This window comes from Oncorhynchus gorbuscha, linkage group LG20 (genome assembly GCF_021184085.1).
Source record: "Oncorhynchus gorbuscha isolate QuinsamMale2020 ecotype Even-year linkage group LG20, OgorEven_v1.0, whole genome shotgun sequence".
NCBI classification, from domain to species: Eukaryota; Metazoa; Chordata; class Actinopteri; order Salmoniformes; family Salmonidae; genus Oncorhynchus; species Oncorhynchus gorbuscha.
In genome coordinates, this window is record NC_060192.1 from 37,871,660 (window position 1) to 37,897,496 (window position 25,837).

General features: G+C 47.1%; 1 protein-coding gene across 1 annotated transcript in view; it reads right to left on the reverse strand.

Annotated features, from left to right (window-relative positions):
* Nucleotides 1-291: 291 nt before the first annotated feature.
* The window catches only part of LOC124006910 (short transient receptor potential channel 4-like), a 128,688-nt gene continuing 103,142 nt past the window's right edge, over nt 292-25,837 (reverse strand). The window contains exons 7-18 of the mRNA XM_046317099.1: nt 24,842-25,027; nt 24,272-24,422; nt 23,114-23,253; nt 21,028-21,228; nt 20,570-20,691; nt 19,210-19,405; nt 12,686-12,880; nt 10,657-10,698; nt 3,666-3,755; nt 3,373-3,480; nt 2,909-3,284; nt 292-326 (exon numbers count right to left, since the gene is read on the reverse strand). Coding sequence (XP_046173055.1) covers nt 292-326; nt 2,909-3,284; nt 3,373-3,480; nt 3,666-3,755; nt 10,657-10,698; nt 12,686-12,880; nt 19,210-19,405; nt 20,570-20,691; nt 21,028-21,228; nt 23,114-23,253; nt 24,272-24,422; nt 24,842-25,027 — 1,842 coding nt within the window. The remainder of the gene's footprint in view (nt 327-2,908; nt 3,285-3,372; nt 3,481-3,665; nt 3,756-10,656; nt 10,699-12,685; nt 12,881-19,209; nt 19,406-20,569; nt 20,692-21,027; nt 21,229-23,113; nt 23,254-24,271; nt 24,423-24,841; nt 25,028-25,837) is intronic.

The window sequence follows — 25,837 nt, forward strand, 5'->3', positions numbered from 1 at the left end:
TGATATTGTCTGTGCGGGGAGAGGCCTATATGATATTGTCTGTGAGAGGAGAGGCCTACATGATATTGTCTGTGAGGGGAGAGGCCTATATGATATTGTCTGTGAGAGGAGATGCCTACATGATATTGTCTGTGAGGGGAGAGGCCTATATGATATTGTCTGTGAGAGGAGAGGCCTATATGATATTGTCTGTGAGAGGAGATGCCTACATGATATTGTCTGTGAGGGGAGAGGCCTATATGATTGACATGGTTAAATGTACGAGCAGTGATAAGGGTTGTAAAAGTCCGGTCACCTTTCCATAATGTTCAGATTTTCCAGAAATCCTGTGTGGGAAGAATCCCGGAATCAGATGAGAATTAGCAGGAAATCGGGGAATCTTCTAGCCGGATTTGTGAAAAACCTGGGAATTTTGGGAAAGTCACTGTAGTTGTACAACCCTAACCAGTAATAATGTAGTTCAATACCGAAGTTAGTAAATACGAGGCTCTGAAACTTTGCATAGAAAAACTATTACAGATATGTTGCATGATTCTTGACAAACATTTTGAGATAATTATTTGAGTATAACGTGCTGGAAGAAATAGAGTAAAGATCTATAACAGAGATGATCTATAACAGAGATGATCTATAACAGGGATGATCTATAACAGAGAGGATCTATAACAGGGATGATCTATAACAGAGAGGATCTATAACAGGGATGATCTATAACAGGGATGATCTATAACAGGGATGATCTATAACAGAGAGGATCTATAACAGAGAGGATCTATAACAGAGAGGATATATAACAGAGAGGATCTATAACAGAGAGGATCTATAACAGAGAGGATCTATAACAGAGAGGATCTATAACAGAGAGGATCTATAACAGAGAGGATCTATAACAGAGATGATCTATAACAGAGATGATCTATAACAGAGAGGATCTATAACAGAGAGGATCTATAACAGAGAGGATCTATAACAGAGAGGATCTATAACAGAGAGGATCTATAACAGAGAGGATCTATAACAGGGATGATCTATAACAAAGAGGATCTATAACAGAGAGGATCTATAACAGAGAGGATCTATAAGAGGATACATATGTTGTTCTGTTCATAGCTGAGCGTAGAGAGAGAAGGAAAGCAGGGGATGTGGTACGAGAGAGAGTGAGAGAGGGAGAGATGAGGGGATAGAGGGAGGTGGTAGAGGGAAGAGGACAGAGGGAGGGAGGTGGTAGAGGGAAGGGGACAGAGGGAGGGAGAAGGTAGAGGGAAGGGGACAGAGGGAGGGAGGTGGTAGAGGGGACAGAGGGAGGTGGTAGAGGGAAGGGGACAGAGGGAGGGAGGTGGTAGAGGGGACAGAGGGAGGTGGTAGAGGGAAGGGGACATAGGAGAGGGAGCCAACGAATAGGGAGAAATAGCTCCTGTGACAGAGATACAAAGTGATGGAAAGGGAGATAGGGAAGAAAGATGGCAATAAGAGAGGGACAAGTCTCCCTATAGATGACTGGTCCAAGCACAGGGCAGACTAAACAGTGAATGTATTTTTATTTCATCCCTTCAGAAAGCGGTAGACATAATCCATGACATCACCATTCCATATGACATCATCCATGACATCACCATTCCATATGACATCATCCATGACATCACCATTCCATATGACATCGTCCATGACATCACCATTCCATATGACATCATCCATGACATCACCATTCCATATGACATCATCCATGACATCACCATTCCATATGACATCATCCATGACATCACCATTCCATATGACATCGTCCATGACATCACCATTCCATATGACATCATCCATGACATCACCATTCCATATGACATCGTCCATGACGTAGTAAGGGTCTATATCCCACTGGCCAGACCGTCCCAAAAGGACACAATGTTATTCCCCGTACGTGTCACTACTGTTGAGCAGAGAGCAACTGTCTTTAGGGGGTGAATATAGTGTCCTAGATCTGTGTGTCTGAATGTGTCACAAGCTTCCCTGAGTCTCCAAACATTAGTGATCCTCCAAGCCTTGTCACAAACTGTACATGTCCAAGCCTTGTCACAAACTGTACATGTCCAAGCCTTGTCACAAACTGTACATGTCCAAGCCTTGTCACAAACTGTACATGTCCCAGCCTTGTCACAAACTGTACATGTCCAAGCCTTGTCACAAACTGTACATGTCCAAGCCTTGTCACAAACTGTACATGTCCAAGCCTTGTCACAAACAGTACATGTCCAAGCCTTGTCACAAACTGTACATATCCAAGCCTTGTCACAAACTGTACATGTCCAAGCCTTGTCATGTACAGTAGATATTCAATCCTTGTCATGTACAGTAGATATCCAATCCTTGTCATGTACAGTAGATATTCAAGCCTTGTCATGTACAGTAGATATCCAATCCTTGTATAGGTTTACATCACAATCCCAATGCAAGGAAAGGAAGGAATTCTGTTTAAATGTCTTGATTCCAAAACTTTTTGTTCTTCACACTGAAATTGTCTGACACTGGACTTGCTTGGTGACAGAACATTTTCCTGTAAATGTCCATTACAGTCCAACGAGGGATTATAACACCTCACAGAAATCTCACTCTGATTGTCGCTCTCGCTATCCAGCAGTGACGCATATCTCTGCTGTCTCTTCCACTATTCCATCTCTCTCCCATAACTAAGTCTCTCCTCCTCGCCCTTTAGACGACCCTGATGCAAACCCAGCAGCACCTGACTCCTGATGGAGGAAACTCTCCCCCTCCTCTTCCTCCTCCTCCTCTTCCTCCTCTTCTTCCTCCACCTCTTCCCTCTCTTTCCCTCTCCCTTTATTGGCCTCTTCCTCCTTCACTCCATCCTCCTCCTCTTCCTCCTTCTCTCTATCCTCCAACAGTCCCTTGCCCTCCTCACCCCCTGCCTCCTCCTTCCGTCCCTGCATGTCCGATTCCCCTGCCTCCCCCTTCCGTCCCTCCCCGTCCGATTCCCCTGTCTCCCCCATCTCCTCGGACACAGAGTATATATTCCCAACCCCAGTAGCTCCACCCCTTTGGCGTTTCTGGAACAACCCAAAATCAGTGATGTCCCTGGGGAAGTCTTTCCTCCGACCCTGCTTGTCTCTGGAGCTTGCAGAGGAACCACCATCGGCGGGCAGGGGGGCCAGGCCGTTAGCCAGCCTCAGCCCGTTGAAGGCAAGTGCGTCTGGGAGCCGAGGAGAGGAGGCTGTGGCGCCGCCCTGCTGGATGATGGAGGCGGTTACGGTGAACAGTGTCTTCTTGTTGTTCTTCAGCTGGCCAATCGATGTGGGGGTGGTGGTGGGGACCTTAAGGGACCGGTCGGCATAGGCTAGGGAGGACTGCCCTCCACCAACCCCAGACCCCCGAACCCCCCCCAACAACACCCCCCGGACCTCCCAGACCAGGTTTACCTGTCTTCATCATCCCCATCACCTCGTAACGGAAACTAGAGATGTCCTGCTTCAGCTCCTAGAACAAAGGGACAGGGAGAAAAGAGAGGTATTATATGAGAGAGAGCCAGGAAAAACAACAGAGACATGAACAGAATGGTTATTTGACTGTAAAGTGACTTGAGCCTAAGCTCAAGGTGTTCTGTTTCAGTTCCCATACAAGCAGAGAGAAGAGACCGTCTCCAGGTCGAACCCAGTCCTCACCTTAAAGTTCTCCTCAGTCAACCCCTCCTCTGTTTTAGCATCTCTGATCATGGCTGCTACATATCGCTTCACCAGGTTCCTCAACACCTCCTGGAACACACAACAACAACAACAACATTAAACAACAACAACAACAACAACATTAAACAACAACCAACAACATTAAACAACAACAACATTAAACAACAACAACAACAACAACAACATTAAACAACAACAACAACAACAACATTAAACAACAACAACAACATTAAACAACAACAACAACATTAAACAACAACAACAACAACAACAACAACAACAACATTAAACAACAACAACAACATTAAACAACAACAACAACAACATCAACAACAACATTAAACAACAACAACAACAACAACAACAACAACAACATTAAACATGGAGGGCTGATTTCAAGGTTTCACTGCTAACCTACAAAGCATTACATGGGCATGCTCCTACCTATGTCTCTGATTTGGTCCTGCCGTACATACCTACACGTACGCTACGGTCACAAGACGCAGGCCTCCTAATTGTCCCTAGAATTTCTAAGCAAACAGCTGGAGGCAGTGCTTTCTCCTATAGAGCTACATTTTTATGGAACGGTCTGCCTACCCATGTGAGAGACGGTCTCAACCTTTAAGTCTTTACTGAAGACTCATCTCTTCAGTGGGTCATATGATTGAGTGTAGTCTGGCCCAGGAGTGGGAAGGTGAACGGAAAGGCTCTGGAGCAACGAACCGCCCTTGCCGTCTCTGCCTGGCCGGTTCCTCTCTTTCCACTGGGATTCTCTGCCTCTAACCCTATTACAGGGGTACCCCTACCTACATATGTAGATGTAGGTAGGGGTACAGTGACTATGGGGGTACAGGGTAGTCTGGGTAATATGTACATGTAGGTAGGTGGTGGGGGGTCAATGTAAATAGTCTGAAAAGCCATTTCATGAGCTGTTCTACCGTCTTATGGCTTATGGGGATAGAAGCTGTTAAGAAGCCTTTTCGACCTCGATTCGGCACAGAAAACCCAGCCAACTGTGTGTTATCCATGTCGTCGTTCAGCCACGATTCAGTGAAACATAAGATTTGACAGTTTCTAATGTCCCGTTGGTATGGGATAGTCTTGAACGGAGCTCATCCATTTTATTCTCCAGTGATTGCACGTTGGCCAATAGGACAGATGGTAGTGGTGGGTTACCCACTCGTCGACGAATTCTCACAAGGCACCCGGACCTGGGTCCCCTGTATCGGCGTCTTCTCTTCAGGTGAATGACGGGGATTTGGGCCTGGTCCGGTATCAGCAGTCTATCCTTCGCGTCAGACTCATTAAAGAATCTATCTTTGTCGAGTTCGAGGTGAGTAATCGCTGTTCTGATATCCAGATACTCTTTTCTGTCCAAAAAGGTGGTGGCAGAAACATCACATACAAAATAAGCTACAAACAATGAGAAAAAACCAACAAAATAGCACAATTGGTTAGTAGCCCGTAAAACTGCAGCCTTCCCATCCAGCTCCATTTTATAATAACATCAACCGATAGACAACACTGTCCATAGACAACACTGTTCACAGACAACACTGTTCACAGACAACACTGTTCACAGACAACACTGTCCACAGAGAACACTGTCCATAGGCAACACTGTTCACAGACAACACTGTCCATAGACAACACTGTTCACAGACAACACTGTCCATAGACAACACTGTCCATAGACAACACTGTTCACAGACAACACTGTTCACAGACAACACTGTTCACAGACAACACTGTCCATAGACAACACTGTTCACAGACAACACTGTTCACAGACAACACTGTCCATAGACAACACTGTCCATAGACAACACTGTTCACAGACAACACTGTCCATAGACAACACTGTCCATAGACAACACTGTCCATAGACAACACTGTCCATAGGCAACACTGTTCACAGACAACACTGTCCATAGACAACACTGTTCACAGACAACACTGTTCACAGACAACACTGTTCACAGACAACACTGTCCACAGACAACACTGTCCATAGGCAACACTGTTCACAGACAACACTGTCCATAGACAACACTGTTCACAGACAACACTGTCCATAGACAACACTGTCCATAGACAACACTGTTCACAGACAACACTGTTCACAGACAACACTGTTCACAGACAACACTGTCCATAGACAACACTGTTCACAGACAACACTGTTCACAGACAACACTGTCCATAGACAACACTGTCCATAGACAACACTGTTCACAGACAACACTGTCCATAGACAACACTGTCCATAGACAACACTGTCCATAGACAACACTGTCCATAGGCAACACTGTTCACAGACAACACTGTCCATAGACAACACTGTTCACAGACAACACTGTCCATAGACAACACTGTTCACAGACAACACTGTTCACAGACAACACTGTCCATAGACAACACTGTCCATAGACAACACTGTCCATAGACAACACTGTTCACAGACAACACTGTTCACAGACAACACTGTCCATAGACAACTGATTGACAACACTGTCCATAGACAACACTGTCCATAGACAACACTGTCCATAGACAACACTGTCCACAGACAACACTGTCCATAGACAACACTGTTCACAGACAACACTGTTCACAGACAACACTGTCCATAGACAACACTGTTCACAGACAACACTGTTCACAGACAACACTGTCCATAGACAACATTGTTCACAGACAACACTGTCCATAGACAACACTGTCCATAGACAACACTGTCCATAGACAACACTGTCCATAGACAACACTGTTCACAGACAACACTGTTCACAGACAACACTGTCCATAGACAACTGATTGACAACACTGTCCATAGACAGCACTGTCCATAGACAACACTGTCCATAGACAACACTGTCCACAGACAACACTGTCCATAGACAACACTGTTCACAGACAACACTGTTCACAGACAACACTGTCCATAGACAACACTGTTCACAGACAACACTGTTCACAGACAACACTGTCCATAGACAACATTGTTCACAGACAACACTGTCCATAGACAACACTGTTCACAGACAACACTGTCCATAGACAACACTGTCCATAGACAACACTGTTCACAGACAACACTGTTCACAGACAACACTGTCCATAGACAACACTGTCCATAGACAACACTGTCCATAGACAACACTGTCCACAGACAACACTGTCCATAGACAACACTGTCCATAGACAACTGATTGACAACACTGTCCATATTGACAGAACACTGTCCATAGACAACAATGTTCACAGACAACACTGTTCACAGACAACACTGTCCATAGACAACTGATTGACAACACTGTCCATAGACAACACTGTCCATAGACAACACTGTCCATAGACAACACTGTCCACAGACAACACTGTCCATAGACAACACTGTCCATAGACAACTGATTGACAACACTGTCCATAGACAACACTGTCCATAGACAACACTGTTCACAGACAACACTGTTCACAGACAACACTGTCCATAGACAACTGATTGACAACACTGTCCATAGACAACACTGTCCATAGACAACACTGTCCACAGACAACACTGTCCATAGACAACACTGTCCATAGACAACACTGTCCATAGACAACTGATTGACAACACTGTCCATAGACAACACTGTCCATAGACAACTGATTGACAACACTGTCCATAGACAACACTGTCCATAGACAACTGATTGCAAACACTGTCCATAGACAACACTGTCCATAGACAACTGATTGACAACACTGTCCATAGACAACACTGTTCACAGACAACACTGTCCATAGACAACAATGTCCATAGACAACACTGTCCGCAGACAACACTGTCCGTAGACAACACTGTCCGTAGACAACACTGTCCGTAGACAACACTGTTTACAGACAACACTGTTTACAGACAACACTGTTCACAGACAACACTGTTCACAGACAACACTGTCCATAGACAACACTGTCCGTAGACAACAATGTCCATAGACAACACTGTTCACAGACAAAACTGTTCACAGACAATACTGTCCATAGACAACACTGTTCACAGACAACACTGTCCATAGACAACTGATTGACAACACTGTCCATAGACAACACTGTCCATAGACAACTGATTGACAACACTGTCCATAGACAACACTGTCCATAGACAACTGATTGCAAACACTGTTCAAAGACAACACTTTCCACAGACAACACTGTTCACAGACAACTGATTGACAACACCCCTTGACCTACAATGTCCGTGCTCCTGTGGAAATCTAATTAGCATAATGAAAATATCCCAATCAAATCCCTAGGTTTAATTAAGATAGAGATATGTTTTTTTTTGCATGGGCTGCATCTCAAACGATCGATCAGCCGATATCATTCCTTTTAAATAAAAAATAAAACTATCGGTCGTCCCATCTAGTGAATCTGTAATTGAATGCATTTCCATTGGCTAATAGCAGTAATGTCAACCATTCAATGTTATTGGATGGATTCGGAACACATTCCAGTCTGTGAAACAGTCTTGTAGCTTAGCATCCTCCCTGCCTGTCTCCCTGTCTCCCCGCCTGTCTCCCTGCCTCCCCACCTGTCTCCCGCCTGCCTCCCCGCCTATCTCCCTGCCTTCCCGCCTGTCTCCCTGCCTCCCCCCCTGTCTCCCTGCCTCCCCGCCTGTCTCCCTGCCTCCCTCCCTGTCTCCCTGCCTCCCTCCCTGTCTCCCTGCCTCCCCATATTCCAGTCTGTGAAACAGTCCTGTAGCTTAGCAACCTCTTCATTGGACCACTTTCTGGTACTTTCTTTTTTGGAGTTTTTTGCTTGTAAACAGGAAACAGGAAGATAGTGTTATGGTCAGATTTGCCAAATGGTGGGTCAGAGAGAGTATTGTATGAGTCTCTGTGTGTGGAGTAAAGGTGATACATATTATTTTTTGCCTCTAGTTGCACAGGTTGTATGCTGGTAACAATGGGTTTAAACATCATTCTGTTTCCTTGCATTAAAATCACTGACCAATAGGAGCGACACATCTGGATGTGCATTTTTCCCGTTTGCTTATAGCCCGATACATTTCGTTGAGTGCGAACTGCATCAATTTTTTGGGGTAATAAATAGACACCTACAAAAAAATATAGATGAAAACTCTCTTGGTAAATAGTGTGGCCTTCAGCTTATCGTTAGGCATTCTAACTCAGTCGAGCAAAACCTTTGAGACTTTCCGTATTAACATTAGAAATCAAACACCAGCTGTTTTTAACAAATAGAGATCCCCCCCTCCCTGACTTCACCCAACGCTACCGTACGGTAGACGATGCAGAGAAAAAACAATTACATGTATATTGTCCATGTCCTTCTTCAGCCACAACTCTGGGACGCTGAGGATATTACAGTTCTTAAACGTCCCGTTGATAGGATATTCTCCGGCGGAGCTCATCCAGTTTATTCTCCAGTGACTGCACAGAGGGTAGAGACGTTTTTTTTCCACTCTGACGTTATTTTTCATTAGCGAGCGGAGCTCATCCAGTTTATTCTCCAGTGACTGCACAGAGGGTAGGGCCGGTTTATTTCCACTCTGACGTTATTTTTCATTAGCGAGCGAAGCTCATCCAGTTTATTCTCCAGTGACTGCCCGTCCATCTGCCCCTTTTGCAGCATCACTTCCTTCCCCGTGTCCCGGGTTTTAGGGCCTTGTCCAGAGTAAGCAGAACATCCGAGGTTAATGATTGCCGTTCTGATGTCCAGAAAGCTGTTTTTTTTAGTTCAGCGTAACAAAACAAAAAACACAGAAATTGGCAGAATTGGTCCGGAGCCTGTAAAACACCCGCTATCCAAGGTGAATGCACCAATTTGTAAGTCGCTCTGGATAAGAGCGTCTGCTACATGACTTAAATGTAAATGTAAATGTAGCTCCATCTTACAACCAGCTATTCAGTCAGACATAGGTGCTGTTCACACACACACACACACAGACACAGAGACATAGCTAACGTATCACCATTCAGTCAGTCGTATGTGTTGCTACACACAGAGTTCACTTGATTATTGAGCCAGCTCAGCGGTAGGTCTATTGACAGGCTGAGAATGCTTCCTTGTGTGTGTGTGTGTGTGTGTGTGTGTGTGTGTGTGTGTGTGTGTGTGTGTGTGTGTGTGTGTGTGTGTGTGTGTGTGTGTGTGTGTGTGTGTGTGTGTGTGTGTGTGTGTGTGTGTGTGTGTGTGTGTGTGCTTGTATGAATGTGTGTGTGTGTGCTTGTATGAATGTGTGTGTGTGTGTGTGCTTGTATGAATGTGTGTGTGTGTGTGTGCTTGTATGAATGTGTGTGTGTGTGTGCTTGTATGAATGTGTGTGTGTGTGTGCTTGTATGAATGTGTGTGTGTGTGTGTGCTTGTATGAATGTGTGTGTGTGTGTATGAGTGTGTGCTTGTATGAGTGTGTGTGTGCTTGTATGAGTGTGTGTGTGCTTGTATGAATGTGTGTGTGTGTGTGTGTGTGTGTATGAGTGTGTGTGTGCTTGTATGAGTGTGTGTCTGCTTGTATGAGTGTGTGTGTGCTTGTATGAATGTGTGTGTGTGTGTATGTGTGTGTATGAGTGTGTGTCTATGAGTGTGTGTGTGCTTGTATGAGTGTGTGTGTGTGCTTGTATGAGTGTGTGTGTGCTTGTATGAATGTGTGTGTGTGTGTATGTGTGTGTATGAGTCTGTGTGTGCTTGTATGAGTGTGTGTGTGCTTGTATGAGTGTGTGTGTGCTTGTATGAATGTGTGTGTGTGTGTGTGTGTGTGTGTGTGTGTGTGTGTGTGTGTGTGTGTGTGTGTGTGTGTGTGTGTGTGTGTGTGTGTGTGTGTGTGTGTGTGTGTGTGTGTGTGTGTGTGTGTGTGTGTGTGTGTGTGTGTGTGTGTGTGTGTGTGTGTGTGTGTGTGTGTGTGTGTGTGTGTGTTTGTATGAGTGTGTGTCTGAGTGTGCATGTGTGTGTGTGTAAGAGACATCACCTGGTACTGGCGGTTTCTCCTCAGGTTCTCTGCTGCTCTCGTCTATAAAGAGCAGAGAGAGTGAGAGAGAGAGAGAGAGAGAGAGAGAGAGAGAGAGAGAGAGATAGATGAACAGGGAGAGAGATAAACAGAGAGATAAACAGAGAGAGAGGGAGAGAGAGAGAGAGAGAGATAAACAGAGAGAGAGAGAGAGAGAGAGAGAGAGAGAGAGAGAGAGAGAGAGAGAGAGAGAGAGAGAGAGAGAGAGAGAGAGAGAGAGAGAGAGAGAGAGAAAGACGTAGATAGATATGATTCATTATCTGGCTCTCAGCATGTAGAGAATAAATGTTGTGAAGAGTAACATAATGGTCACCAGCTGTGTGTTTGTAGAAGTGTCTGAATTATGACAGCAAGTCAATGAGGACCGAACAGTGTCGTGCTGTTCGCACTGTCATTACATTCGATTGTATGTGTGTCCATGCATGTGTGTCCCTCCCTCCCTCATGTATGTACGGTATGGATGGATGGTCACCACCAAGACAATTATAGTTTTGTGTTTTTATATTCGTTTGTATTTCTATTCGTTTTAAGAAGAAAAAAATACAATAAAATGTATGTCTATAAATACGTTTTCAGATCCACTTGACTGGTTTTATTTAGCTCCATAAAACCATGTTTTATTGCTTTTCAATATGATTTATTTTCAGTGTTCGGGATACAATGAAGACTCCCTTTGTGAGGCAGTAATGCATAAGGTGACGGGTTGAAGCGCGAGGCTAAACTTCTCCCCTGTTCTGGTTCCCTAGCTACCACCATGTAGTAGCGTGAAGCGTACCCGTGCACACGCTCTGTGTGACTGTGAGAGAGAGAGAGAGCATAGAATTGCGGATCCTTTTTGTGAAGTCAGTGTCTATCGTTGGTCACCACCTTTCAAAGTGTGTTGCATTCTGGGGATAAAACTATGGCCCTTTCATGAGGGAAGGACAGTCATATCAGCACAAAGAGGAACAACGTATGAAAGATTTGGGTTTCAGTTTAATATAACAACCTTGTTCACTACTCGCCCCAGGGTGTCTGTCTCCTGTCTGTCTCCTGTTTAAGGAAACTATGCAGTATTTTGTACGAGCATTTTCGCTACACTCAACATTAACATCTGCTACTCATGTGTAGGTGACCAAAACAATTTGATTCGATTTGATTTGAGGTACCGTAACTGGCAAAATAAAGGAAACACCAACATAAAGAGTCTTTGAATAAAGCCTCCGCTTCATTGCACCGTGGAATAGATTCTACAAGTGTCTGGACCTCCATTGGAGAGATGTGACACCATTCTAAGACAAGAAATTTGATCACTTGGTGTGATGGTGGTGGAAAACGCTGTCTCAGATACGGCTCCAGAATCTCCAATAAGTACGCAATTGGGTTGAGATCTGGTGAGTGAGACCGCAATGGTATATGGTTTTAGATTCCATTTCAAACTCATCAAACCATTCAGTGACAACTCCTGCCCTGTGGGATGGGGGAGTTGTCATCCTGTGGAGCCATCGCCACGGTAGTGAGCAGGTCAGGTCACCTCGTGGTTAAGCGCGTTGGGCCAGTAACTGACAAGTCGCTAGTTTGAATCCCACTAACGGTCACGGCATAAGCTCAAAAATGTAAAGGAAGAACCACTGCAGCTCACTATTTGAAATATGTATTTCATACAGTCATTACGTGTATGTGTGTGTGTGTGTGTGTGTCACCTATTCACCCCCAGGGTGCCTGCCTCCTGACTGTGTGGGTATATCTGGTATCACTGACCCCCAGGGTGCCTGCCTCCTGACTGTGTGGGTATATCTGGTATCACTCACCCCCAGGGTGCCTGCCTCCTGACTGTGTGGGTATATCTGGTATCACTCACCCCCAGGGTGCCTGCCTCCTGACTGTGTGGGTATATCTGGTATCACTCACCCCCAGGGTGCCTGCCTCCTGACTGTGTGGGTATATCTGGTATCACTCACCCCCAGGGTGCCTGCCTCCTGACTGTGTGGGTATATCTGGTATCACTCACCCCCAGGGTGCCGAAGGTGTCAGTTGGTTTGGAGTGGGGCATCTTACAGACATGCCTCTTGGTCCAACACACCAGGTACCACACTGACTTGGGGCTGGGTACGATATTGAAGGGAGAAGGTAGAGTACCCCCCTCCTCAAAGTAACTCATCCACAGCTTGGTCCTTGCAAACTTCCACTCAATGTCTGCGTGGTCCTGCATAGGTTGAAATTAAGAGGAAATTCAGAAACTCTTGGATGACATTGGACAGGGATAAATATACTTTTATTATTGTTAAAAGTACAACCGACATGTTTTTTTGGTCTTAAGCCTAGCCTTCATCAGGGTTTTCACTCAGGATAGAGAACACTGTAAAAAATATATGTGTTAATTCAACTTTAAAAAAAGTTTGTAACAAAGGCTGCTTTCAAATGTTTAAAAGAAGAAGACTGCGCGAGACTGAGACAAGAGAGACAGGGGATTCGAAATAGAATAGCACCTACTTGTCACATTTATTGAAATAGATAACTCAGAGCATGTACTCAGAGCATGTAGTCAGAGCATGTAATCAGAGCATGTAGTCAGAGCATGTAGTCAGAGCATATAATCAGAGCATGTAGCCAGAGCATGTACTCAGAGCATGTAGTCAGAGCATGTACTCAGAGCATGTACTCAGAACTTGTAATCAGAGCATGTAATCAGAGAATGTAATCAGAGCATGTAGTCAGAGCATGTAGCCAGAGGATGTAGCCAGAGCATGTACTCAGAGCATGTAGTCAGAGCATGTACTCAGAGAATGTACTCAGAACTTGTAATCAGAGCATGTAGTCAGAGCATGTACTCAGAGCATGTACTCAGAGCATGTAGTCAGAGCATGTACTTAGAGCATGTAGTCAGAGCATGTACTCAGAGCATGTACTCAGAGCATGTACTCAGAGCATGTAGTCAGAGCATGTACTCAGAGCATGGAGTCAGAGCATGTAGTCAGAGCATGTACTCAGAACATGTACTCAGATTCCAAGAACACAGGATGAGATGTTACTATCCTTTGTGCAAGCACTTCCAAGAGTTAATGAACAGTGAGCGTGGTGAAATTTGGGGAGCGCATCGTCAGTAGTGTACCTTTGGTTCCTAGGGTGTTTCGGCCTTTCACACTATACACCCTCCTCAAAGGTGGCCAGCGACAGGGTGATCAATCCTACGCTTGCGTCCCATTCCCAATTAGTCTTAGGAGTTGCCTTGTTGTTGATAGCCAACATCCCATGGGACTATGCATGGCAGGGGAGTCCTCCTCTCTGAGTCAATCATTGTTGACCGCATACCTCCTGGCCCTCTCACTTCGGGGCCCAGCTGGGGTCTTTCCTCTTCATCCAGAGCCACTGACTGCTGCCTTCTGCCGCCTCTGATACAGCTTTGATTGCCGAACGCTGGCTCTGGCCCTTAATTCCCAGCTCTCTAAGCAGTCTGGTTGTAGATGTTGCCACAAAACCTCTGCAGCCCACCTCCACTGGTCGGACTTCTGTGTTCCAGCCATGATGCCGTGCTTCGGCAGCTAGATCAGCATAGCGCAGATGTTTTCGCTCATAAGCCTCATCTACTGAGTTTTTCCAGGGTACTGTGAGCTCAATGATGAAGACCTTATTGATTGAACGGGACCAGAGCACCATGTCAGGTCTTAGGGTGGTGGTTGCGATCTCCGGAGGAAACACAAGTTGCCGGCCAATGTCAGCTAGCATTTTCCAGTCGCGGGCCAAGCGCAGCTGGTCTCGCTCTAACGGTGTAGAGCCGCTCTTCGGTGGTTTAGCCCCTTCGCGGACAAAGTTTGTCCGTAAGGAGTGTGATGCTGCTGTGGGTGGTAGGGAGTTGGTGGCAGCTCGCTTGTCCTCCAGGGCGGATGCAAGGTTTTTAAGGACTTGGTTGTGACGCCAAGTGTAGCGTCCTTGGGCGAGGCTTGTTTTACAGCCTGTGAGAATGTGCCTGAGGTTGGCTGGCATGGAACAGAGGGCACAGTCCGGATCTTCACCATACCATTGGTGAAGATTAACTGGTGTTGGAAGGACGTCATATGTTGCTCTGATGGAAAAGCTCAACTGCCTCGCTTCCATGGCCCACAGATCCTTCTAGCTGATCTTCCTCTTCTCCACACTGTCCCATCGAGTCCACTGTCCCTGTTTGGCAAGAGAGACTGCCTTGGCCCACCTTGCAGCCTCCTCCTGATGGCGTACTTCCTGCACTACCATCTTCCGCCGCTCTGGTGCAGTGGCCTTACTCCAAGCAGCACGGCTAGTTAGCCCAAGGCCTCCTCTCCCTTGCTGAACATGACCCACAATGTCAGCATGTCTGAGGGCTGCTGTTGCCTCCTGGACTGCTTTTCCTGGCCTCCATTTGCGCCCAGTTGACAAGGTCGGCGCGTTGTTGTTCACCACTGGGTCTCGAGATTCATTCAGTGTCATTTGGAGCCTGGTTTTTGCATACTTGAATTCCTCTGTTAGACTGGTGAGGGGCAGCTTGAGGACACCATCTCCATAGAGGCCTATGGTGGTAAGGCATCGTGGAACTCCAAGCCACTTCTTTAAGTAGCCTGTGACTCCTCTTTCCATCTTCTCCACTGTTGAGATTGGAACCTCATACAGTGCTAAGGGCCACAACACACGGGGTAGGAGACCAAACTGCAGACACCAGGCCTTTAACTTTCCAGGTAGCTGGGTGTTGTCGATGGACTGTAGGCTACTACTGATGTCTTTGCGCAGCTGTTGCACCTGGTCTTTGTCGTTCAGGCTTGCATCATACCACCTTCCAAGGTGTTTTACCGGCTGCTCAGACACTGTTGGGATTTGGTCATCTCCGATGAAGAATTTCAGGTCAGAGAGTACTCCCTTCACAATCGAGATGCTGCGTGACTTGGATGGTTTAATCTTCATATGGGCCCAGCTGATGTTCTCCTCAAGTTTTCTGAGCAGTCTCCTGGTGCATGGGACAGTGGTGGTCAATGTTGTAATGTCGTCCATGTAGGCTCTGAGTGGAGGGAGGCGGAAACCAGAGTCGACTCACTGTCCACCAGCAACCCATTTTGAGGATCTGATGATAACCTCCATTGCCATTGTGAATGCCAACGGAGAAATGGTACATCCCGCCATTATACCTACATTCAGGCATTGCCATGAGGTGGTGAACTCTGAGGTGGTGAAGCAGAACTGCAGATCCTGGAAGTACGACTTCACCAGGTTTGTGATGGTGTCCGGTATGTGGAAAAATCTGAAGGCAGACCACAGGAGTTCATGGGGCACAGAGCCAAATGCATTGGCGAGGTCGAGGAAGACTACATGGAGGTCCCTTTTCTCCACCTTGGCCATTTGGATCTGATGCCAGATCATGCTGGAATGTTCCAAGCAGCCAGAGAACCCTGATATTCCTGCCTTCTGTACAGATGTATCGACGTACGCATTCCTTTGTAGGTACTCGGCCATCCTCTGGGCAATGACCCTAAAGAAGATTTTTCCCTCGACATTCAGTAAGGAGATTGGGCGGAATTGGCTGATGTTCACTGCATCCTTCTCCTTAGGGATCAGGACCCCGCCTGCCCTACGCCACACTTTGGGTATTATCTTCTTCTGCCAAGCTGTTCTCATAAGCGTTCAGAGGAACCTCAGGACGTCTGGTGTGTTCTTATACACTTTGTACGGGACTCCATTTGGCCCCGGACCTGATGCTGTTCTTGCCCGTCGAACTGTGTCTTCCACCTCTTTCCATGTCGGAGGGCTGGTCTCAATATGATGTTCCGGGGGTTCAATGGGTGGGATATCTGATGGGATGGCCAGATGTTCATGTCACTTTGAGTCAACGTTTGTTGTTCTCAGGTGCTCCTCTAGGTCTTTCTTTGTTGTTTTTAGAGCTCCACGTTTTTCTTTTGTGAAGAGACTTTTAAGGAACTTGAAGGGATCTTTGTAGAATCGAGTTCTAGTTTGTTCTTTTTTCCTTCTGCGTTTCCGTAGGTTCTCTGCTCTACGGAGGGATGCCAACCGGGTTTTGATGTCAGCCTGAAGTGCCTCTATGCCCTCCTTTTCCACTTCCGAGGCCTTCTTCCACTGTTTCTTAAGCTGCCGCCTTTCTTGAACGAGGCGCTTGATTTCTTGTTGCCTCCTGGAAACTGGTGGGGTTGGAACCTTTCTCCCGCCTTTTGCCTCTTCCACTCCAAATCTTTCTGTCCCGTACTCATAGATGATGTCCCCCATCCTCTCCAACTTCTTCTCCACTGTGCCTCGAAGTTTCTCGAGGGTCAAGGTAAGGTCAGTATTCACTGTTTCCCACAACTTCTTGTCACTGGCGCCAGGCCACTTCACATACGGTCTGTGCCCTGGTAGTCTCCTCTCGACTGCAGGTCTGGGAGGCTGGGTGAGTTCCACTCCTGTTGTTGGTTCCACCTCAGTTGCTACTTCGGTACTTGAGTTTACGTCCTCCATGACAGTGGTACTGATGCACTGCAATCTATGGTTTGCGTCCAGTTGCTGTGCTTCATTCGACTGATTTGATCGCTTTCGCAGAAAGTAATCAATGCGAGTTCTCTGTCTCTCTTTACCCAAACACCCCTTCTTCCCCTGGTGGATCCTCAACCCATGGTGTGATGTAACTTTCCTCCAACCACAGGCACATACCTGCATCTGTTTGTGGCCCACTGTTGCAGCAGAACTTGTGACAGTTGCTGTGGTGTTCTCTTGTGCTGTGCTCTCATTACTCATAGTCGTTTCCAGTCCAGTCGTTACCATGTTGTCAGCCGATGAGTCATCTTCCGCCCCCGCTCTCGCAGACTCTAGGGGTATTCTCGTATGTTGACTTTCTGTAGCTAAAGCGGGTGTTTCCAACATACTGCGAAGCATGGGAAACTACAGAAATGGGAAGCTACCCCATGACTGTCCCAGAGCATGTAGTCAGAGCATGTACTCAGAGCATGTACTCAGAGCATGTACTCAGAGCATGTAGTCAGAGCATGTAGTCAGAGCATGTACTCAAAGCATGTAGTCAGAGCATGTAGTCAGAACATGTAGTCAGAGCATGTAATCAGAGCATGTAGTCAGAAAATGTTGTCAGAGCATGTAGTCAGAATATGTAGTCAGAGCATGTACTCAGAGCATGTACTCAGAGCATGTAATCAGAGCATGTAGTCAGAAAATGTTGTCAGAGCATGTAGTCAGAATATGTAGTCAGAGCATGTACTCAGAGCATGTAGTCAGAAAATGTTGTCAGAGCATGTAGTCAGAACATGTAGTCAGAGCATGTACTCAGAGCATGTAGTCAGAATATGTAGTCAGAGCATGTAATCAGAGCATGTAGTCAGAGCATGTAGTCAGAACATGTAGTCAGAGCATGTACTCAGAGCATGTAGTCAGAGCATGTAGTCAGAGCATGTAATCAGAGCATGTAGTCAGAGCAAATAATCAGAGCATGTAGTCAGAATATGTTGTCAGACCATGTAGTCAGAATATGTACTCAGAGCATGTACTCAAAGCATGTAGTCAAAGCATGTAGTCAGAGCATGTAGTCAGAGAATGTAGTCAGAGCATGTAGTCAGAGCATGTAGTCAGAGAATGTAGTCAGAGCATGTAGTCAGAGAATGTAGTCAGAGCATGTAGTCAGAGCATGTAGTCAGAGAATGTAGTCAGAGCATGTAGTCAGAGCATGTAGTCAGAGCATATAATCAGAGCATGTAGTCAGAGAATGCACTCACAGCTATGTGATGGTAGGAGTTGTTTATTATCGTATACTAGTAATATAGTAATATAGTAGTAGTATAGCTGTAGTATAGAAGTAGTATAGTAGTAGTATAGCTGTAGCATAGCAGTGGTATAGTAGTAGTATCGCTGTAGAATAGTAGTAATATAGCTGTAGTATAGTAGTAGTATAGATGTAGTACAGTAGTAGTATAGCAGTAGTATAGTAGTAGTATAGCCGTAGTAAAGTAGTAATATAGTAGCAGTATCGCTGTAGCATAGTAGTAGTATAGTAGTAGTATAGCTGTAGTATAGTAGTAGTATAGTAGTAATATAGCAGTAGTATAGTAGCAGTATGGTAGTAATATAGTAGCAGTATAGCTGTAGCACAGTAGTAGTATAGTAGTAGTATAGCTGTAGTATAGTAGTAGTATAGTGGTAGCATAGCGGTAGCATAGGAGTAGTATAGTAGTAGTATGGTAGTAGTACAGTTGTAGTATAGGAGTAGTGTAGTAGTAGTGTAGTTGTAGTATAGTAGTAGTATAGTAGTAGTATAGCAGCAGTATAGTAGTAGCACAGTAGTAGTATAGATGTAGTATAGTAGTAGTATAGTAGTAGTATAGTAGTGGTATAGTAGTAGTAGCATCGCTGTAGTATAGTAGTAGTATAGTAGTAGCATCGCCGTAGTATAGTAGTAATATATTAGTAGTATAGTGGTAGTATAGCGGTGGTATAGTTGTAGTATAGCTGTAGTATAGTAGTAGTATAGTAGCAGTACAGTAGTGGTATAGTAGTAGTATCGCTGTAGTATAGTAGTAGTATGGTAGTAGTAGTACTCACAGCGATGTGTTGATAGGAATTGTTCATCATGGCGATCAGCATGTTCAGTAGAACCACCAGGGAGATTATATTATAGGTTCCAAACATGGTGGCCCCTACAAACTCTGTAAACTGATGGTCCGCATCTACGTTAGTCACGTACAGACTGATCAGACCGAAGATCGACCAGAACAGAGATTGGAGAGTCTCAAACAATCTACAGGAAGGAGGGAGGGAGGGAGGGAGGGAGGGGAAGAGATGGAGGGAGGGAGGGAGGGAGGGAGGGAGGGAGGGAGGGAGGGAGGGGAGTGGAGGGGAGGGGAAGAGATGAAGGGAGGGAGGGAGGGAGGGAGGGAGGGGAGGGAGGGAGGGAGGGGGGAGGGAGGGAGGGGAAGAGATGGAGGGAGGGAGGGAGGGAGGGAGGGAGGGGAGGGAGGGAGGGAGGGAGGGAGGGGAGGGGAGGGAGGGAGGGAGGGAGGGAGGGAGGGGAGGGGAGGGAGGGAGGGAGGGAGGGAGGGAGGGAGGGGAGGGAGGGGAGGGAGGGGAAGAGATGGAGGGAGGGAGGGAGGGAGGGGAGGGAGGGAGGGAGGGAGGGAGGGAGGGAGGGAGGGAGGGAGGGGAGGGAGGGGAGGGGAGGGAGGGAGGGAGGGAGGGAGGGGAAGAGATGGAGGGAGGGAGGGAGGGAGGGGGAGGGAGGGAGGGAGGGAGGGAGGGAGGGAGGGGGAGGGAGGGAGGGAGGGAGGGAGGGAGGGGAGGGGAGGGGAGGGGAGGGAGGGAAGAGATGGAGGGAGGGAGGGAGGGGAGGGAGGGAGGGAGGGGGGGAGGAGGGAGGGAGGGAGGGAGGGAGGGAGGGAGGGAGGGAGGAGGGAGGGGGGAGGGGAGGGGGGGAGGGAGGGAGGGAGGGGAGGGAGGGGGAAGAGATGGAGGGAGGGAGGGAGGGGAGGGAGGGGAAGAGATGGAGGGAGGGAGGGAGGGAGGGAGGGAGGGAGGGAGGGAGGGAGTGGGGGAGGGGAGGGAGGGGAAGAGATGGAGGGAGGGAGGGGGAGGGGAGGGGAGGGAGGGAAGAGATGGAGGGGGAGGGAGGGAGGGATTATAAATTATATTTTGATAATTCTACCACACACACACACACACACACACACACACACACACACACACACACACACACACACACACACACACACACACACACACACACACACACACACACACACACACACACACACACACACACACACACACACACACAGTGCACACACACACTCACAGTGCACACACACAGTGCACACACACACAAGTGCACACACACACAAGTGCACACACACACAAGTACACACACACACAAGTACACACACACACACACACACACCATCCAACTCACGTAGAGAAAGCGTTGTTCTGCTCGACACAGCGGATGCCTTTACACTTGCCATTCTCGTCTGCGGCCTTTGTCTCGTAGTAGAAGTAGAGTTGGTTCAGACCATTTGCGAACGCCAGCAACACCTACATAGAGGTAGGTGTTAAAGGACCACGTACATAGAGGTAGGTGTTAAAGGACCACCTACATAGAGGTAGGTGTTAAAGGACCAGCTACATAGAGGAACAGGTAAAGGGGCATAACTGAGTCATTTTGCACAGCTGAAGACATTCAACCGAAATGTGTCAGAGATGCTATGGGGGGCTGCCTTAATCGACGTCATTTGGTGCCCAGGGAACTTGTCTGTGTTGTGTGTGTCTGCATGTGTTGTGTGGTGTTGGAGTGTGTGTGTGGTGTTGGAGTGTGTGTGTGGGGTGTTGGAGTGTGTGTGTGTGTGTGGTGTTGGTGTTTGTTTCACTCACCAGACAGTAGATGAAGAGGAACTTGAGGATGTCCAGCAGCATGCGTCCCAGGGAGATCTGTAAAGGTCCCAGGTGGGAGTTAGCTGTGAACAGGGAGATGAGACGAAGGGAACTGAAGATGTTGGCAATGGCAAACACAGCCTCAGCTACCAGGGTGGGATGCCACATCTCCCACTGGTTCCTGGGCTTACAGCCACTGTACTGGAGAGAGAGAGACAGAGCGAGAGAGAGAGAGAGAGAGAGGAGAGAGAGAGAGAGAGAGAGAGGAAGAGTTAATTTTTAATGAAAATATTTCTTCATCGAATGGAATTGCGAAGAGCGTAAGAGAGCAATGCCACCCTCTCTCTCTCTCTCTCTCTCTCTCTCTCTCTCTCTCTCTCTCTCTCTCTCTTTCTCTCTCTCTCTCTCTCTCTCTCTCTCTCTCTCTCTCTCTCTCTCTCTCTCTCTCTCTCTCTCTCTCTCTCTCTCTCTCTCTCTCTCTCTCTCTCTCTCTCTCTCTCTCTCTCTCTCTCTCTCTGTCTCTCTCTCTCTCTCTCTCTCTCTCTCTCTCTCTCTCTCTCTCTTTCTCTCTCTCTCTCTCTCTCTCTCTGTCTCTCTCTCTCTATCTCTCTCTCTCTCTCTCTCTCTCTCTCTCTCTCTCTCTCTCTCTCTCTCTCTCTCTCTCTCTCTCTCTCTCTCTCTCTCTCTCTCTCTCTCTCTCTCTCTCTCTCTCTCTCTCTCTCTCTCTCTCTCTCTCTCTCTCTCTCTCTCTCTCTCTCTCTCTCTCTCTCTACCTCTCTACCTCTCTTTCCGGCGCCGAAAGAGATGCCTCGCTCCTAGGAAACTATGCAGCTTTGTGTTGTTTTACGTGTTATTTCCACTTTAAAAGATGCCATCTTGTTTACATATCCTACATTACTCGTCTCATATGTATATACTGTACTCTATACCATCTACTGTATCTTGTTTAAATACCCTACATTACTCATCTCATATGTATATACTGTACTCTATACCATCTACTGCATCTTGTTTACATACCCTACATTACTCGTCTCATATGTATATACTGTATTCTATACCATCTACTGCATCTTGTTTACATACCCTCGTCTCATATGTATATACTGTACTCTATACCATCTACTGCATCTTGTTTACATACCCTACATTACTCGTCTCATATGTATATACTGTACTCTATACCATCTACTGCATCTTGTTTACATACCCTACATTACTCGTCTCATATGTATATACTGTACTCTATACCATCTACTGCATCTTGTTTACATACCCTACATTACTCATCTCATATGTATATACTGTACTCGATACCATCTACTGGATCCTGCCTATGCCGCTCTGTACCATCACTCATTCATATATCTTTATGTACATATTCTTTATCCCTTTACACTTGTGTGTATAAGGTAGTAGTTTTGTAATTGTTAGGTTAGATTACTCGTTGGTTATTACTGCATTGTCGGAACTAGGAGCACAAGCATTTCGCTACACTCGCATTAACATCTGCTAACCATGTGTATGTGACAAATACATTTTCTCTCTCTCTCTCTCTCTCTCTCTCTCTCTCTCTCTCTCTCTCTCTCTCTCTCTCTCTCTCTCTCTCTCTCTCTCTCTCTCTCTCTCTCTCTCTCTCTCTCTCTCTCTCTCTCTCTCTCTCAGCTTGAATAGGAGTTCAAATGGCTTAGCAAAGAAAATAGGTCTTCATGAAATCAATTAAATGTGATAGTGCTCTTCCTCTCTGAAGTCAAACCTTGTAAAAAGGCTTTTCATAAGACTGAATAAACCCTGGGATTGGTAGTTAAGTCTGAAGAAGTGTGAAATGGTTTCCTGTGAAAGGAAATGGAAACAGCGTTTGATGAAACAGGTGCTACATATTCCACTAGTTAAATGGTCTGTGTGTGTGTGTGTGTGTGTGTGTGTGTGTGTGTGTGTGTGTGTGTGTGTGTGTGTGTGTGTGTGTGTGTGTGTGTGTGTGTGTGTGTGTGTGTGTGTGTGTGTGTGTGTGTGTGTGTGTGTGTGTGTGTGTGTGTTTTGTGTGTGTGTGTGTGTGTGTGTGTGTGTGTGTGTGTGTGTGTTTTACCCTGGTATAGGCCACTATCTTCAGTGATATAGTAGCCAGGTACAGAGAGTTCATTACGAAGTCCATGAGGTTCCACCAGTCATGGATATAGTCCTGCAATCCTCCATCCCACATCTGCTTGATCTCTGTCCAGATAAAACCTACAGAGAGAGATGGAGGGAGGGAGGGAGGGAGTCAGAGAGAGTTAAAAAGAGAGAAGGGGGAGTGAAAAAGTGAGAGAAAGTAGTGTGAGATCGAGAGAGAGATAAAAGGGGGAGATGAGGGGAAGAGAGGTAAAGACCAAGCTAGAAAGTGAACGATAGAAAGTGCAGGCATATAGAACACTAGAGAGATCATACACTGGGCAATATCACCCAATCCTTCCACCCCTCCCCTAACCCAGTACACTGGGCAATATCACCCAATCCTTCCACCCCTCCCCTAACCCAGTACACTGGGCAATCCTTCCACCCCCTCCCCTCACACAGTACACTGGGCCCAATCCTTCCACCCTCCCCTAACCCAGTACACTGGGCACCCAGTACATCATCCCAATCCTTCCACCCCTCCACCCAGTACACCTCCCCTTCACCCCCTCCCCTAACCCAGTACACTGGGCAATATCACCCAATCCTTCCACCCCCTCCCCTCAACCAGTACACTGGGCAATATCACCCAATCCTTCCACCCCTCCCCTCACCCAGTACACTGGGCAATATCACCCAATCCTTCCACCCCCTCCCCTCAACCAGTACACTGGGCAATATCACCCAATCCTTCCACCCCTCCCCTCACCCAGTACACTGGGCAATATCACCCAATCCTTCCACCCCCTCCCCTCACCCAGTACACTGGGCAAAATCACCCAATCCTTCCACCCCCTCCCCTCACCCAGTACCCAGGGCAGTATCACCCATTCCTTCCAACCCCTCCACTCACCCAGTACCCAGGGCAGTATCACCCATTCTTTCTAACCCCTCCACTCACCCAGTACCCAGGGCAGTATCACCCATTCCTTCCAACCCCTCCACTCACCCAGTACCCAGGGCAGTATCACCCATTCCTTCTAACCCCTCCACTCACCCAGTACCCAGGGCAGTATCACCCATTCCTTCCAACCCCTCCACTCACCCAGTACCCAGGGCAGTATCACCCATTCCTTCCAACCCCTCCACTCACCCAGTACCCAGGGCAGTATCATCCATTCTACAGTAGTAGGTGCTGGCCCCTGTCTGTCCGGTTCTGTAGTCACTATATGCTGTGATGCCAGCAGGAGCAGGAACAAAAAGGTGAGGTAGGAGGCTGTGTGGCAGATAAACTTGATGAAGGGCTTCCTGATGTGGAAGGAAGGAGGAGGAGGAGGAGGAGGAGGATGAGGGGGGAGGAGGAGAGGGGCGAGGGGGATGAGAGGGGAAGAGGAAGAGAAGGGAAGAGGAGGAGAGTGGAGGAGGAGAGGGGAGGAGGAGGAGAGAGGAAGAGAAGGAGGTGAGTGGAAGAGGAGGAGAGGGGAAGAGGAGGAGAGGGGAGGAGGAGGAGGAGGAGGAGAGAGGAAAAGGGTGAGGAGGAGTGGGGGAGGATGAGGAGAATAATCAGAATAATCATTATTACTTTATTGTCCAATAGTAATTAAACTTCCGTTTCCTGACAGATTTATCCTCAAGTCAGACCTCAGGTTTCAAACTGGCAACATTCCGCTTGCCGGCCTGCCTATCTGACCAGCAACCTTCCGGTCACTAACCGGTAGTCTACTTGCCTGATGAAAAGTCCATAGCGGCTCTTCGGGGCTATGAGGTAGCAGAGGGAGAAGACAGGGAAGAGGAGGCTGAGGAAGACACAGGTGAGGAACTTCCCTCCCCAGTGACGACGTCTCCAGCCTGGGAACTCATCGTACCAGCGAGACGCCAGCAGCTGCTGACAGTTGGGCTGTGCTACAAACTGGAGGGAGAGGGGGAGGAGGGGGAGAGGAAGGAGAGAAAGAGAGAAGAGAGAGAGAGGAGAGAGAGAGAGAGAGAGAGAGAGAGAGAGAGAGAGAGAGAGAGAGAGAGAGAGAGAGGGAGGGAGGAGGGGGAGAGGAGAGAGAGAGAGATAGAGAGAGAGAGAGAGAGAGAGAGAGAGAGAGAGGAAGAGGAGAGAGAGAGGGTAAAAAGAGAGAGAGAGAGAGAGAGAGAGAGAGGAGAGAGGGAAAGACAGAGAGAGAGAGAGGTGGGGGAGAGGAGAGAGAGAGAGAGGGAGAGAAGAGAGAGAAGGAAAGAGAGAGAGGGAAGGTGGGGGAGAGGGGAGGGAGGGATAGAAGGGGGAGGTGGGTGTAGGGGGAAGGGAGAGAAAGGGAGGGATATAGGGGAGAGGAGAGAAGAAGGGAGAGCGAAAGGAAGCGAAAGGAAAAGAGAGAGAGAGAGAGCGAGAGAGAGAGAGATAGAAGAAGGGAGAGAGAGAGGGATAGAGATAGATAGAAGAAGGGAGAGAGAGAGAGAACGGGTTTACATCAACATTAGATATACAGATCTACAGTCAGTCAGTTTACAGTAAGATATTGTTTGACTCTTTACACATGACAGAGACGTTCTGCTGTGTGTTCCGTCTGGTTCCATTTCCATCTGACAGAACTCCCACCAGAGTTCTGGAGCTTCGACAAGTGGAACTCTCAACTGGAGCACCTGTCAAGCTAAAGCTCATGCTATATGTGTCTAACATATGGAGAAACCATGGCAACAGGTACACTCAGCTCAACTCAACTCTACCACATTA